The sequence below is a fragment of the Trematomus bernacchii genome, unplaced genomic scaffold (assembly GCF_902827165.1).
Source record: "Trematomus bernacchii unplaced genomic scaffold, fTreBer1.1, whole genome shotgun sequence".
Classification (NCBI taxonomy): Eukaryota; Metazoa; Chordata; class Actinopteri; order Perciformes; family Nototheniidae; genus Trematomus; species Trematomus bernacchii.
In genome coordinates, this window is record NW_022987910.1 from 4,557,034 (window position 1) to 4,570,130 (window position 13,097).

Genomic DNA, 13,097 nt, shown 5'->3' on the forward strand with positions numbered 1-13,097 from the left:
TTATAATAAATGAAAAAAAAAAAACACTAGAAAGTGTCGTGATGCAATAATTATTGGATCTACAGTTATGTCTTATTTTAAATGTTTTAAGTGGCCTACACTATCATTGCAGCGGTATTATTTTGTCTTCCAATGAATAACATTGGTTTGCTAGAATGTATAAAGCTAAATGCAGTCTTGAAGAAAGTAATTAATCATAAAGGTTTTTGGTAAAAATCAGCAGATAATTTGTTTTAAAATCCTTATGATTTTATTATGGTCTGATGTCTACTGAAGTAATGATGGTGGTCTATGTTACCAGCATCAAAGGTAAAAAAAAAAGACAATTATGTCAAGCAAAAGAGCCCAACAGGAGCACAGCAGGGTACAGGTTCAAGGAAACAAGGGATTATTGGAATATCTTCAATAAAAAGCAATGTGCTAATGCTGTTTGCCAAAACAAAGCCAAAAACAACACAAAACAGTACTGTAGACATATGCAAACATAAATACTTCATAACTCAGAGAAATACTATTTCCACTCTAAAATATGTACCCATGATTTTCCAAAAATATTTAAATCTTCTTTGTTGTTATAACAAATGTTATAATCATAACATACAACATGTGTGTATACACACTATACACACATAAAGAGAGACGGCAATAAAGTACATCACAGTGTATTTTAGGTCCTTCAACACAGTAGGTAATTCACATACAGTAATATCGATTAAAGCATTTCTTAACTTTCTTTACAACGCTAAAGGCTGCTGCACTATTTATGATGTGTAACTATTAAGCAACCCAGGAATCTTTTAACACCAATTATTTAAAAAATATATATTACTGATATCCCATTAGTGTAAAATATACTTCCAAGCCCCAAAACACTACAAGAAAAACGTAACAAAATTGTTTCCATCACTTTTTGGTAGTTCACTTTTAGGATAGTGCAGCTGTAACTATAACTAGTATGCCCTCTGCTGGTGAAGGAGTTAATTTAAAAAGAAAACGGATGTAGCCAAAATGTTTTAGCAGACATGCTCCATGAACACAAATATAGTTTCTTCTGAGGTATTTATAAAGAATTAGTCAATTGTAAGTTAAAGCCCCCTCTTTTATTTTTTGGGATAAAATACACTTTGGGTGGACTGGTATAAACATCCGTCTGGTTTAAAACCAGACTTTTTGGATCTGTTGCATGTTGCTCAAACAGTAAAAAATATATTTTCCACAAGGGATCATAGGTCATATGTTCATGAAGGGATATTCTTCAGTGATAATCTGTCAGGGACTGTGTGGATGGTAAAATAACGACCAAAGGTAGGTAGATAGCACTGACAGGATTAGTTTGGGGTTCTGTGTGTGTTCCGTCCTGCTGAGTGTCAGGTCCACAGGGAGGTCTGCAGAGCCCTCATGTCCCTCAGCAGCCTCAGGTTCCTCTGGCTCCTCTCTCCTGGTCTCACTGCAGCAGAGCGACCTCTGGTGGAAACTGTGGTCGTCACTCTCACCTCGTTCCCTCTGTTCTGCCTGGAGTTACCTTCTTTTCTTAACTTTTTTATCTAGAGGAGAGATGAGAAAAGGTAAAATATATATACATCTTAGTGCAATTAGTTTGCTTGTGTGAACTGAATTGTTTCTGCTTTAAGACCTACCTGTGTTTTGTGTTTGTAGAGTTTACCGATCTGCTCTCCTTTCCTCTCCATTTTCAGCAGCAGCCTCTCCTGCTCCCACTGGAGTTCTTTTCTTTCCTGCGTGGAAACACTCGCCTCCACCTGCCTCATCAACTCCTCCTGCTCTCTGCGGCAAAAATAAATGATAACATTGAATACTATGCTAATCACTTCCTTATAGCTCATATCACGCCTGGCTGGCAGAGAACTCACAGCTCCATAGTTTCTCTTTTGTTAACTGGACTTATAACTTCACATTATACATTCATATTTAATTTAATATGACATTCATTGCACACTTAATGTAAATAATATCCTACTTATATACTGTGTTAGCTGTAATTTGGCCCTTCAATATTGTTTTATTTGTCAATAGTTTACAGATTTGTATCTTCACGGTCAACTTGTATATTCTTTTGTTCTGATCAAATCTATAATTGTTTATTTTCTATTCTCTTTCACTTCTAAATATGTGCAATGCCTTGTTTTACATGCTGCTGGAATGAAACATTTCCCCAATTTGGGATCAATAAAGTATATTATCTTATATGTTCACTCACACGCTCATGAGTCGCAGCTCCTCGTGCAGTGCTTGAAGAAGCTCCGACAGCTCTTCACCACTGCCAGAGGAGGAAGAGGAGGAGCTGTCTGAATGCCTCCCACTCCCCGTCTCACAGCTGTTGGAGAGGACACGGCTGTTGCAGAGCTGAGGCTGGTGTCGCTTCAGGAGAGACAAAACGGACTGGACGTTAGCTCGGACCGAGTGGCTGCAGCCGGCCGACTGAAAGGAGATGGGAGGAAGAGAGCCAGTGTAAGGGAAGTGCAGCATTAAATAAATCCATTTGTAACCAACACTTTATCCACAAAACAGGCTAATGTGCCCAACCTACCGTTCCAGCAACAAAAGGAACATCCCTGAGGCTCAGTCTATAGTGTGGCTCTGTGAAAGACGACTGCTGTGGTGAAGATTTCTGGAAAGAGAAAATCGACATAAACAATATTAAGATCCACAGGAGAAGTGCACATATAGGAGTATAAAGTCTGCACGCAGCTCTGGATTGTTTTATTAGCATCAAAGCTAATGATTCAATCATTTACTGTTTTAAATACTCAACAGATTTTTGTTTTCTGACCAAATAATATACATAAAATAAAAATGTTTTTATTGAAATAAAAGCAAAGAAAATAGTGTCTCCTTCCTTTTTACCATTTTAAGAATTGATCAGGATATCCTTAGAAATGCACCCAATTTGTTTCTATTTGATTCAATATAACCTTTACATATATACCCACAATATAGATAAACACTTGATTTCAACCGCCTTTTCACATTTGTTTAAACATTTACAAAAACGAGAGAAAAAAAACATTCTCAGTGGACACAGTTCGAAAGCCTTGAACCTCCTCTATTTAGTTCTTTACCTTTGAATGTGACTTTTTCTCTTTTGACTGACTGGAAGACAGGCGAGGTGACACCGACTGCAGCAGTATCCTGTTGGTCTCCAAACCTGTCTGTAGCTGAGGAACATACAAACAAAAGAGCAGGCATAGAAAATGTAAAAAAATGTTTATAATAATGGCAGCTCAAGATAAATTACAAATGAAGACCTTGTTACCTGATTGGCCTTGTCCTGGACCAGCTTCCTCTGGTGCTCCTCCTCCTGGAGTTTCATTTCCAGCCTCCGAATTTTCCGCTGATGTAATCAAACACACGCAATAATCATTATTGTGGTAATCATAACAATACCAACAATTAAGATTACATTTTATTCATCACTGCCCCCTTTAGATTTAAGCATTTTTTAATCTTTTTAACATCATCCTGTTTCCCTGCAAATAGTGGGCCTACATTCTTGAATAATGTATGCCTTTTGACAAAACCTTCAATAATCAATGCTTTGTTTTAATTTGTTTGCAGACCAGCAAACTTCAGGACCTGTTCCATCTACCTGTACATAGAAATGTTAAAATGTTAACCAATTATATACTCTAGGAAACATTTAACTTTTAATTTAGCTTTTCCGTACCGAAGCATTGTTTTGGGTGCGTGTCAGACTGAAATACTCCTGCTCCAGTCGCTCCAGCTTCTCTAACTGGGCATGCTCGGACTCTGTGCCACAATGTGGATCAGCTGACTTGGCTGTCTCGACGGGAACCTAAAAACGTAGAGATAAATTCAGTACATAACACAATACACATAAGAGGCTTTTACTCAAGAATACTGCATTTAAGGATGAGTGTTTTTAGTGTGTTTGTGTAAAAAATATATTTTTAAAGATTTATCTTATATCAAAGAATACAAGGAACTGTGTTAACCTGCTGTTTGAGCAGGCTGGTCCCGTCAGCCTTGGCGCTGCGCAGCATCTTCTTCATGTGATCCAGCTGTTGCTCCAGCTTCACACAGCGAGACTCTGCTGCAGCCAGGTGGGTGATCAACGCTGTGGACAACATTCAGACGACATAAGAAATAAGGAATAAGAGGAAAAATAAACCAGTTTAAGCCTGGACCACATGGCCAAAAACGTCTATAACTATATAGGTAATTTCCTATCTCAGTAACAGATTATATCATATTATAGCCCATTTTCTGGAAATTCAATATATATCAAATCATCATATAAGTCAAGCATATTTCTCTATGCTCCTGTCTGAATAAAACACTGACCAAGTGAAAAGTTATGAGTATTGTCTCATTTAAATGAGAACTTTAGAGAAAAAATAAAGAACACTTTTAAGTGTAACGAACACCAATTTAAACAAATATATATTTCCAGCTATACACTGTGTTTGTGTATAAGCATGGCAGTAACTCATATTAAAACAATAGTTTGAGTTTCCTACATTGGGGTATTTTGAAAATAAATCCTGCCCTCTGCTGTTGGAAAACATTACACACAATTTATTTGAACCAAAATGTGGGTTCCAAGTGGGCTTTTTAACAATGAATATATTTTAACAATATATGATTTGATCACAATATGATTCTATTGAAAGATACATTAATTTAATTAACACACAGCAGCCTTCCGTTTTAATATGTTGTTGATATACCCACCTTGATTGCAGTTGGACTTGCCATTTCTCTCTCTATCTGTGTCTGTGTGATCCTTCAAGAGTTGCTGTGTGACTTTATCACTCTGCAGACGTGTGGACGATGCCTCTTTCCCCAGAGTGTGCAGACTGAGCTTTGCATCTCCTTTCTCCAACTCCAACCTCCTGATCTTCTCCTGGAGATTCCTCAGGGCAGATAGGATCTCTACACAAGGAGATATAACAGGATATGATGCACATGGGGATATATTGAACATATTCAGAGCAGGAGTATAGTAGTTGTGGTGTAATCAGATATTATTTTTAGGTTTGGGTGAAAGAATAGCAGTGTAGGATCGATAGAGGGAGGGTCACGTGAAAGAATGAATAGATGTCGGTGCAACTGAGACATCCAAGTAGTGTGGCTTCATGTTACACATGCTGTAACCATGGAGCCCTGAAACACCGCAATACCTGAATGGAAACTTTGTAAAAGTGAAAACAACACACACATACATATTAAAGTTACCTGTACAGTTGGTCTCTGGGAATGCCTTGCTGGGTGATGGTGGTCGACATGAAAGATGTGTGCGTGTTTGGGGTGTGTGATGCACAAGTGTGCTGATGAAGGGACGGTGGGTAGGATACTCTCTGTAGGATGGGAGTGACATGATGTCAGATACTACTCCTCTGGGTGCTGGTGGTGGACAGAGCTCCTGCAGAAAAAGAGGGGCTAAATGTTGAAAAGCATCCACAATAGCTGGCAAATATTGTAGATTTCTGCAGTATATTTTCAATGAGGGATAGTTCTATATTGCAGTGAGAGTAGCATGTGATCAATGACCAGCAAATAATAAATACATAGACAATAGGGAAGTACATATGAGCTCAAACTTGTATTGTCATGCTCCAGCTTCCACTAACATTACAATATGATTTTGCCCTGCTCAAGTCAAATATATTGCACATTGACACTTCAGCACACTTTCTAGTTCTGCAACATCAGCTGGACTGAGTTGTAGCAACTGCTGCTAGGTTACTTTTATAGTCCATGATCCATTTAACTCACCATAAACCGTGGCTCACAGCTTTAACGCTTCATTATAAGAGTATTTTAAATTAGTGTTAAGTGTAGTAACGATAAAGCTACCTTCTCCCGCGTAGCATCAGCACCGAGTGTTTTTGACAGCGTCTCCATTGAAATGCAGCCAATCCACTTTCCCTCACTGGTGCAAACCACGTAGTAAAATCTGCAAAATGTGTTGATGCTAGTTTAAATGATAGTTAAAGGCAAACAAAATGCATTTCGATGAACAGCCTGCTAGCTAAACGCAGATTATATGGCTGCCAGTGCTAATATGGGTTGTGAAAAGAAAACATCACTTGACAGGCAACACAATCCAGGGTTTCTGATAGATGTGAATGATTTACATACCAGCTCGGCCCGTCAGGTGCTGAACAACCGTTATTATTGAGAGAAGGCCAGACCGGCGCGACCTGAGTAGTAAAACAAACGCTCTTATTTGCTTACCAGAAGTGTAGTTTTTCCATAGCGGAGATTCTGCCTTTGAGAACGGCGATCATTTAAACTAAAACTACAATAACCATTAGGCATCTGTTGGAGGCGGGGACAGGGTTTGCAGCAAGACTTGCCGGGACTTTCTGGCATGTTTACAGGCTCATGAGGAGGTGGGTTACAAAAAGTGTTTCTTACACGTTGTAGCAATAGCAAGGACAAATAATTATCTAACCAAATGTAAGTTAAGACCTATAAACACAAGCTAACATTGTAACATTCTCCCATTACATTGAGAGCTTGTACTCGTAAGTTCTCTAGGAAAAGTGAAAGCTAACGTAAACTTGACTTACTAATATTGCTGTTAGCTACGATTTTACTATATGATAATTAGCTAGCTAGCTATCTCAAAGTATAACCCTATCATATCTGACTGTAGGGTATCGTAAAGTGAATAGTCGGTGAGCACGATGTAAACATAAAAAATATGTGTATTCTGTATTACTTCTCAGGAAAAGCTCATGGTTTGTTAATTATTAATTACTTACCTTATCACTGTGACATCAGTGGAATGTATATGATCTCCTTAAAAATCAACATATTATTTGCACAAATAATACTTGTGATATTTTTGTAGCATGTCTAAAATGTGTCTTAGAACATTTTTGTTTTGTATGTGTGTTTTCTGCAGAAGGAACCTTTTGCTGACCACCTTTCAACAGTGACATCTCATCTCCCACATCACCATGTCCTCAGAGAGCACCTTGTGAGTTTGTTTAACTTTGCCTAAACAAATATATGGAGATTTTGCTGGTTTATGAAAAGGTGTGCCGATGAACAAACAATCTATGAGCTGTGTGTTGTAATGGTTGTACGTGTGTATTTTTTTTTACTAGGGATGATGAGGATACTTTTAAGATCCTTATTGCTACAGATATTCACCTCGGTTACCTCGAGAAGGATGCTATCCGTGGCAATGACTCTTTTAACACACTGGAAGAAATCTTAAAAAGTGCCAAGACAAATCAGGTACATACAAGAGTTGATAGATGTGTATATGACTCAACATTACATCAGATTATTGTATATCTCAGACGAATAGCCCTAAAAAAGTCCACCTCTTTTCAAAACACACTGCTTATTCCTACTCCTTTGTTTGCCTGCAGGTAGATTTCATCCTGCTGGGTGGTGATTTGTTCCATGAGAACAAGCCGTCACGACGATGCCTCCACACCTGCATCACGATGCTTAGACGATATTGCATGGGAGACAAACCCATAAACTTCAACATTCTCAGTGACCAGAGGGTCAACTTTAACACAACCCAGTCAGTACTGCTTCCTTTTAAAGATAATTTTATCAAAACCCTGTATTCTAGTTACATTAACGTTGTTATATGTGTGTTTAAGGTTTCCATGGGTTAACTATCAGGATGAAAACCTGAACATCTCTATTCCTGCGTTCAGCATTCACGGTAATCATGATGACCCAACTGGGGTGAGTTTTGTGTCCAGCATTAATAGTTTACAATTATTTGACACATAAGACGTGAATATTTGTGTGTATTTGTTGTTGTACCCATTTAAAGTTGTTTGTTTTATTTTCACTTTATTTCCCTCAAGGCTGAAGGCTTGTGTGCGTTGGATCTGATAAGTGCGTCTGGTCTTATCAATCACTTTGGTCATTCCCATTCAGTGGAAAAGATAGAAATTAGTCCCATCCTCATGCAGAAAGGAATCACCAAGCTAGCCCTATTTGGTCTTGGTAAGTGTTTGTAATATGTATCATGGTGGACTAGTAATATCTATACCTCATGTAGTCTATTTCTGTGTTCTTCAAACATTATTGAAATGATTCACGTTTGGTCTTAATTATGTATAATTGTGTGTGTAGGCTCTATCCCAGATGAGCGCTTGTACAGGATGTTCGTTAACAAACAGGTAACCATGCTTCGCCCCAAAGAAGACCAAGATGAGTGGTTTAATCTCTTCACCATCCACCAGAACAGGTGTGTGCATGTTTATGCGGTTGGAAGGTTTAAATCAGAGCAAAAAGCTGTACATCTTAGAATAACCACAGAAAATGTCACAGTATTAAAGATGCATGTTGTCCTCTGTACATATCGCTTACTTTAAATCTGTTACGTAGAACTTCGTGATAATGCAGGATTTGTGTGGTAAGAAAAAAATGTTTTTAAGAAGGTGAAAATAAGTAGGCTTTCATTCATTTCGTTTTCCTTTACTGTATTATCTCTCAAATACAATACCTGTTAGTGGTTTAAGTATTAAAACAGCATTATTTTCCTATATTACTCTACATCGTGTTTTTTCTTCTTCTGTGTCTTCTGTAGGAGTAAGCACGGTCCCACTAACTACATCCCTGAGCAGTTCCTGGATGATTTTATTGACTTGGTGGTGTGGGGCCACGAGCATGAGTGTTTGATTGCTCCAACCAGGAATGAACAGCAGCTCTTCTATGTGACACAGCCTGGCAGCTCTGTAGCCACCTCTCTGTCCCCTGGAGAGGCAGCCAAGAAGTACACATGAATACACAGAAACACACACAATGGATAGTATACTCTCAATGTGTATAAGAACAATGAAGTAACCATGACACTCTGTTTGTGTGGCTCTAGACACATAGGGCTGCTGAGGGTGAAGGGTCGTAAGATGAACATGCAAAAGATCCCCCTCAACACGGTGCGTCAGTTCTTCATCCAAGACGTGGTGCTGGCTGACTACCAAGACATCTTTACACCGGACACACCCCAGGTCACAAAGAAGGTGGAGGACTTGTGCTATGCAAAGGTAACACTAAAAGTCACCAACAAATGTACAGAACCAGCTCCTACTCTAATTTCCCCTCATGTGTCATCTTATAATATTCTTTCCGTCATTTGGTAGGTCACAGAGATGTTAGAACAAGCAGAAAGAGAGAGGCTTGGTTGTCCGCTCACACCAGAGAAACCTCTTATTCGTCTGAGGGTAAGATGGACACTCTTGCAAAGTGTACACACACATTCCTATTGCAGTACACACAAATGCATCATCTTCACTGCCTTCCTCAGGTGGACTACAGCGGAGGCTTTGAGGCGTTCAACACTTCTCGCTTCAGTCAGAAGTTTGTGGACCGTGTTGCCAACCCAAAAGACGTCATCCACTTTCTCAGACGCCGTGAACAGAAGGAGGATAACAAAGGTCTGACACACACACAGCTGTGGATCTACAGTATACACCAGCGGCTCCCAACCTGTGGGCATTGCAAGTGGGCCGCCAAATAATTTGCAAAACATTATGATTTGTGTGGAAACATTTTCAATTTTTTTTTTTTTTAACCTTCTTTCCTTTCTCTTTCTTGATCCTCCGTAGCAACGGTCATTGCAGTCCTTAACAGCGGTCTGTACTACTGGATTAACAACGTGTCACATGTTCTGAATTAACCAATCAGAACTTTATTTAGCTTCCGTATTGTTTATGGTTGAATGTAGGCCGCAAACATTTTTAGATTCTTAAGTGGGCCCTGAGTTGAAAACGGTTGGGAACCGCTGGTATGCTGCATTCATAGATGCAGAGTTTCGTAAATGTAACATGTTTTAATCTTTGTGCTTTTCAGATGAGGTCAATGTTGATTACGGCAAACTGTTAAAAACCACAGCAGTTGAGGGTCTGAGGGTGGAAGATCTGGTGAAACAGTACTTTGAAGCAACCGAACAGGTACTGCCACACATGGATTTACATTCACACACTTACAGGGTGCCATAACACTTTAATTTTCATCTACTTTTTCTCAGTATTCTTTAAAAAAAAGTGTGTGCTTATCTTCTCAGAACGTGCAGCTGTCCCTCCTGACCGAGCACGGCATGGGGAAGGCAATTCAGGAGTTTGTGGACAAAGATGAGAAAGACGCCATTGAGGAGCTGATCACCTACCAGTTAGCGAAGACACAGCGCCACCTCCAAGCCAGAGGAGTAACCACGGAGCAGGACATAGACCTGGAGGTGAGGGGGGGGGCTTGCATAGGAATTAGGGAAGGCTGAGGTGATGGTGTACGTCATTATAAGAGTGCTTGTTTTTTACATTTTCAGATCCAGCGATTCAGAGACTCCAAAAAGAACACCACAGAGGAAGAGAATGAAATCAAAGAAGTAAGTAAATATTTCACATAATCCTGAAGTGTTGTGCTGACTGTTTTGTTTAATTGTACGTGCTTTATCTCTCAGGCTATCAACAGAGCTAAAGCTCACCGTTTGGAGCGTGGGGAGATGCCTGTAGATATGTCGGTTGATCTTGCTTTGGAATCTGATGAAGACGCGGCCCCATTAGCTCCCCCAACGCGAGGCAGAGGGCGAGGAGCGAGGGGGCGGGGGAGCCGGGGAAGGGGCAGAGGTGAGTTGATGTGTTATCTGTCACAACCAAAGGCCCAGAGAGAGATTCACAGTAGTAAATAGATGTTGTTAAAAATGTTTCATCAATATTTTTAGGCTCCAGACTGCCTACCAGACTCCATGTTTAAGGTCAATAGAGAAATATGCCTAATAACCAATGCTAATGCACTGTGTATACAAAAGGTAATTGGAAAGAAAATAATAGAAACCAGTTAATTAGAATGTTTTTAATATGATGGATAGACTCAGCTGACATTGGATGATACATGAGATATTGGCTAGTATGTTGGTTAACTAAAACATAATCTAATAACTCTGACAGGTACAGGTATTACATATAACAAGAATAGCATTTTTACAATGTTAAATTCAGCACAGACTATAATCAGTATCTATGGATTCGTAACGTTTGATAAAATAATCTAAGAATATGTCCTGGAGACTCACTTAAATTAACAACATAAGAACCTTTCAGTCACACCTTAAACTCCAGCAGAGGGAAGACAACATGATTCAGACCATGATACACACTTTCTCTAGTGAACCTGGGTATTCAAATTAGGGAAAAGTCCACATTTAAAGATCTTTTTGGCAGGTCAGTTGCACAAGAGATGTTTGTGTCTTCGGATTATCAACAAACAATTAAAACAATGCTCTTTAAATAGTATATACCACTTAAATGAGACAGTAAAACGAATTTGAATCATAACACTAATGATAAAGTGCAGTGCATCAGGAATCCTTGTCCATAAGTGTCTATCCGTCCATCCAGGTGCAGCTGCCTCCGAACCAAAGCCAGCTGGTCGGGGCCGTGCCCAGAAATCTTCAGCAGCAACCCAAAGCAGGAGTATTATGCAAGGTAGGGGAGTGTGAGATGTGTGTGTGTGAGTGTGATGATCTATAGAAACACAAGTTAATATTCTGTAAACAACACTGATATGCCAAAACTAGGCATCACAGGAATCTTCTATACTTTTGGTAAAAAAAACTATAAATCAGTTTTCTTCTGTAACCCATTCCTCATCTTTCAATTCCTTCCTGGACTTCAACGTGTCTCTCTTCTTCTTATTTTTCAGCATTTCAATCTCCATCCCAAAGATCATCTCGACCTGGAGCCAACAAATCCTATGCAGATGAAGTAAATGAATCCCTAGTTACACACACTCATACAGTATGTCAACTGCATCATCCTCCAACTTGACTTCTCATTTGTATCCTTCTCTAGATGACCATCGAGGACTCCGATGAGGATATTCCTGTAATGAAAACTACCCGCCCTCCTCCAAGGTATCTACAATGTGCCAGTGGAATACATTAAGAAACCTGTACAGACACATAGCTTTTTATATTGCATTCACCTTCTGTCGCTAACTTCATATTTAAAATGTGTGATGTGTTTTTGACTCGCATATTTTACCATGGCTTCTTCTCTTGCTCACCACAGACCAGCATCATCGTCTTCATCGTTCACCAAGTTGAGCTCTCAGAGCCAGAGCCAGTCAACTAAAGGAGTTGCATTTGACGACAGTGATGATGAGGAGGTAAGAAGAGATCAGAGAAGATTATGTAGCCTGTGTCATGAGTGCTGGGGTGCGTTTTGTAATGATGAAGAATGAATTTTGTGTTACATGCTTAGCAAAAGCCTAGCTAAATCCATGTTGTATTTACACACTGAAAATGTACTTAATTTGATCTGATTATCTTATTTTGGCAAATGTTTTAATCCTTTTTCCTTCTCCATTTCTTTTTTTTCTATACAGGATGACCCATTCAAAGGCCCCAGTCGTTCACGGAGATAACCATGAATGCATCTTATATGTACACTTGTTCATCTCTACATGCTAATTATCAAGTGAGCTGATACAGAGTTGTTCTGAAGGACTTTAAAGTTCATGTTTCAATGTTCTCAGCACTCATTCTTTCTAACGTTGACCATTCATAATTGAATTGAACAGCTACTGCAAGGATACAACTATCCAATCAATCTGCTTTGGTGAAAGAGCTAGGCTAAATGCTATAGGGGGAAATGTGTTGATGGCTTTCAGACCAGACTTGCTATGCATATTCTGCACTTGGGTTTTGCCATTAGGCCTTTGTAGTACTCTGATATTCAGGAAATTATAAATGTTTTTTCATACATAATCACCTTGTCCTCCTTTTTTTATTAATTATGTTGTGTGTCTTTTTCATCATAGAAGTCATAGAAAAAACGTTCTAAAATAGGTTATCAAGCGATACAATTTGGTTATGTGAGAGTTCAGCCTAGAAACTTACAGTGAAGCGTGTTGGATCAGTAGCATGTGGAAACTTGTCCAACACGAAAAATAACATATTTTCTCCACAAGGGGGCGTCTTAACAAAGTCGAGGCATAAGGTGATATTCATTTCAAACCTTTATTTAACCAGATTGGTCCCTTGAGATCATAGATCTCTTTTTCAAGGGAGACCTGCAGCAAATAGGTTCCACATGTAACATAAAACAATAGAGGACATCATACAACATATTTACAAG

The 13,097-nt window shown here is 39.1% G+C and overlaps 2 protein-coding genes across 4 annotated transcripts; one reads left to right on the forward strand and one right to left on the reverse strand.

The window, feature by feature from the left end:
- Positions 1 to 227: 227 nt before the first annotated feature.
- On the reverse strand, positions 228 to 6,143 carry cep57 (centrosomal protein 57). 2 transcript variants are annotated; one of them, XM_034115249.1, is made up of 12 exons: positions 6,121 to 6,143; positions 5,836 to 5,935; positions 5,215 to 5,401; positions 4,711 to 4,911; positions 3,972 to 4,093; positions 3,683 to 3,811; positions 3,272 to 3,349; positions 3,078 to 3,173; positions 2,546 to 2,626; positions 2,216 to 2,436; positions 1,638 to 1,782; positions 228 to 1,544 (listed from the first exon to the last, which is right to left on the reverse strand). In XM_034115249.1, exons 2-12 carry the CDS (start codon positions 5,881 to 5,883, stop codon positions 1,368 to 1,370), a joined length of 1,485 nt encoding a protein of 494 aa, XP_033971140.1. In that variant the 5' UTR covers positions 5,884 to 5,935; positions 6,121 to 6,143; the 3' UTR covers positions 228 to 1,367. The 2 variants fall into 2 exon arrangements, with proteins under 2 accessions (XP_033971140.1, XP_033971141.1); XM_034115250.1 differs by lacking the exon at positions 6,121 to 6,143 and having other exon boundaries at positions 5,755 to 5,845.
- A 172-nt stretch (positions 6,144 to 6,315) lies between these two features.
- Positions 6,316 to 12,727, forward strand: mre11a (MRE11 homolog A, double strand break repair nuclease). Of its 2 annotated transcripts, none has more exons than XM_034115252.1 (20): positions 6,316 to 6,374; positions 6,893 to 6,967; positions 7,098 to 7,230; positions 7,368 to 7,528; positions 7,611 to 7,698; positions 7,824 to 7,965; positions 8,095 to 8,209; positions 8,552 to 8,737; positions 8,837 to 9,008; positions 9,105 to 9,185; positions 9,269 to 9,398; positions 9,814 to 9,914; positions 10,028 to 10,198; positions 10,286 to 10,345; positions 10,421 to 10,586; positions 11,358 to 11,444; positions 11,662 to 11,723; positions 11,811 to 11,872; positions 12,030 to 12,126; positions 12,346 to 12,727. In XM_034115252.1, exons 2-20 carry the CDS (start codon positions 6,948 to 6,950, stop codon positions 12,382 to 12,384), a joined length of 2,073 nt encoding a protein of 690 aa, XP_033971143.1. In that variant the 5' UTR covers positions 6,316 to 6,374; positions 6,893 to 6,947; the 3' UTR covers positions 12,385 to 12,727. The 2 variants fall into 2 exon arrangements, with proteins under 2 accessions (XP_033971143.1, XP_033971142.1); XM_034115251.1 differs by having other exon boundaries at positions 6,355 to 6,441.
- Positions 12,728 to 13,097: the final 370 nt, after the last annotated feature.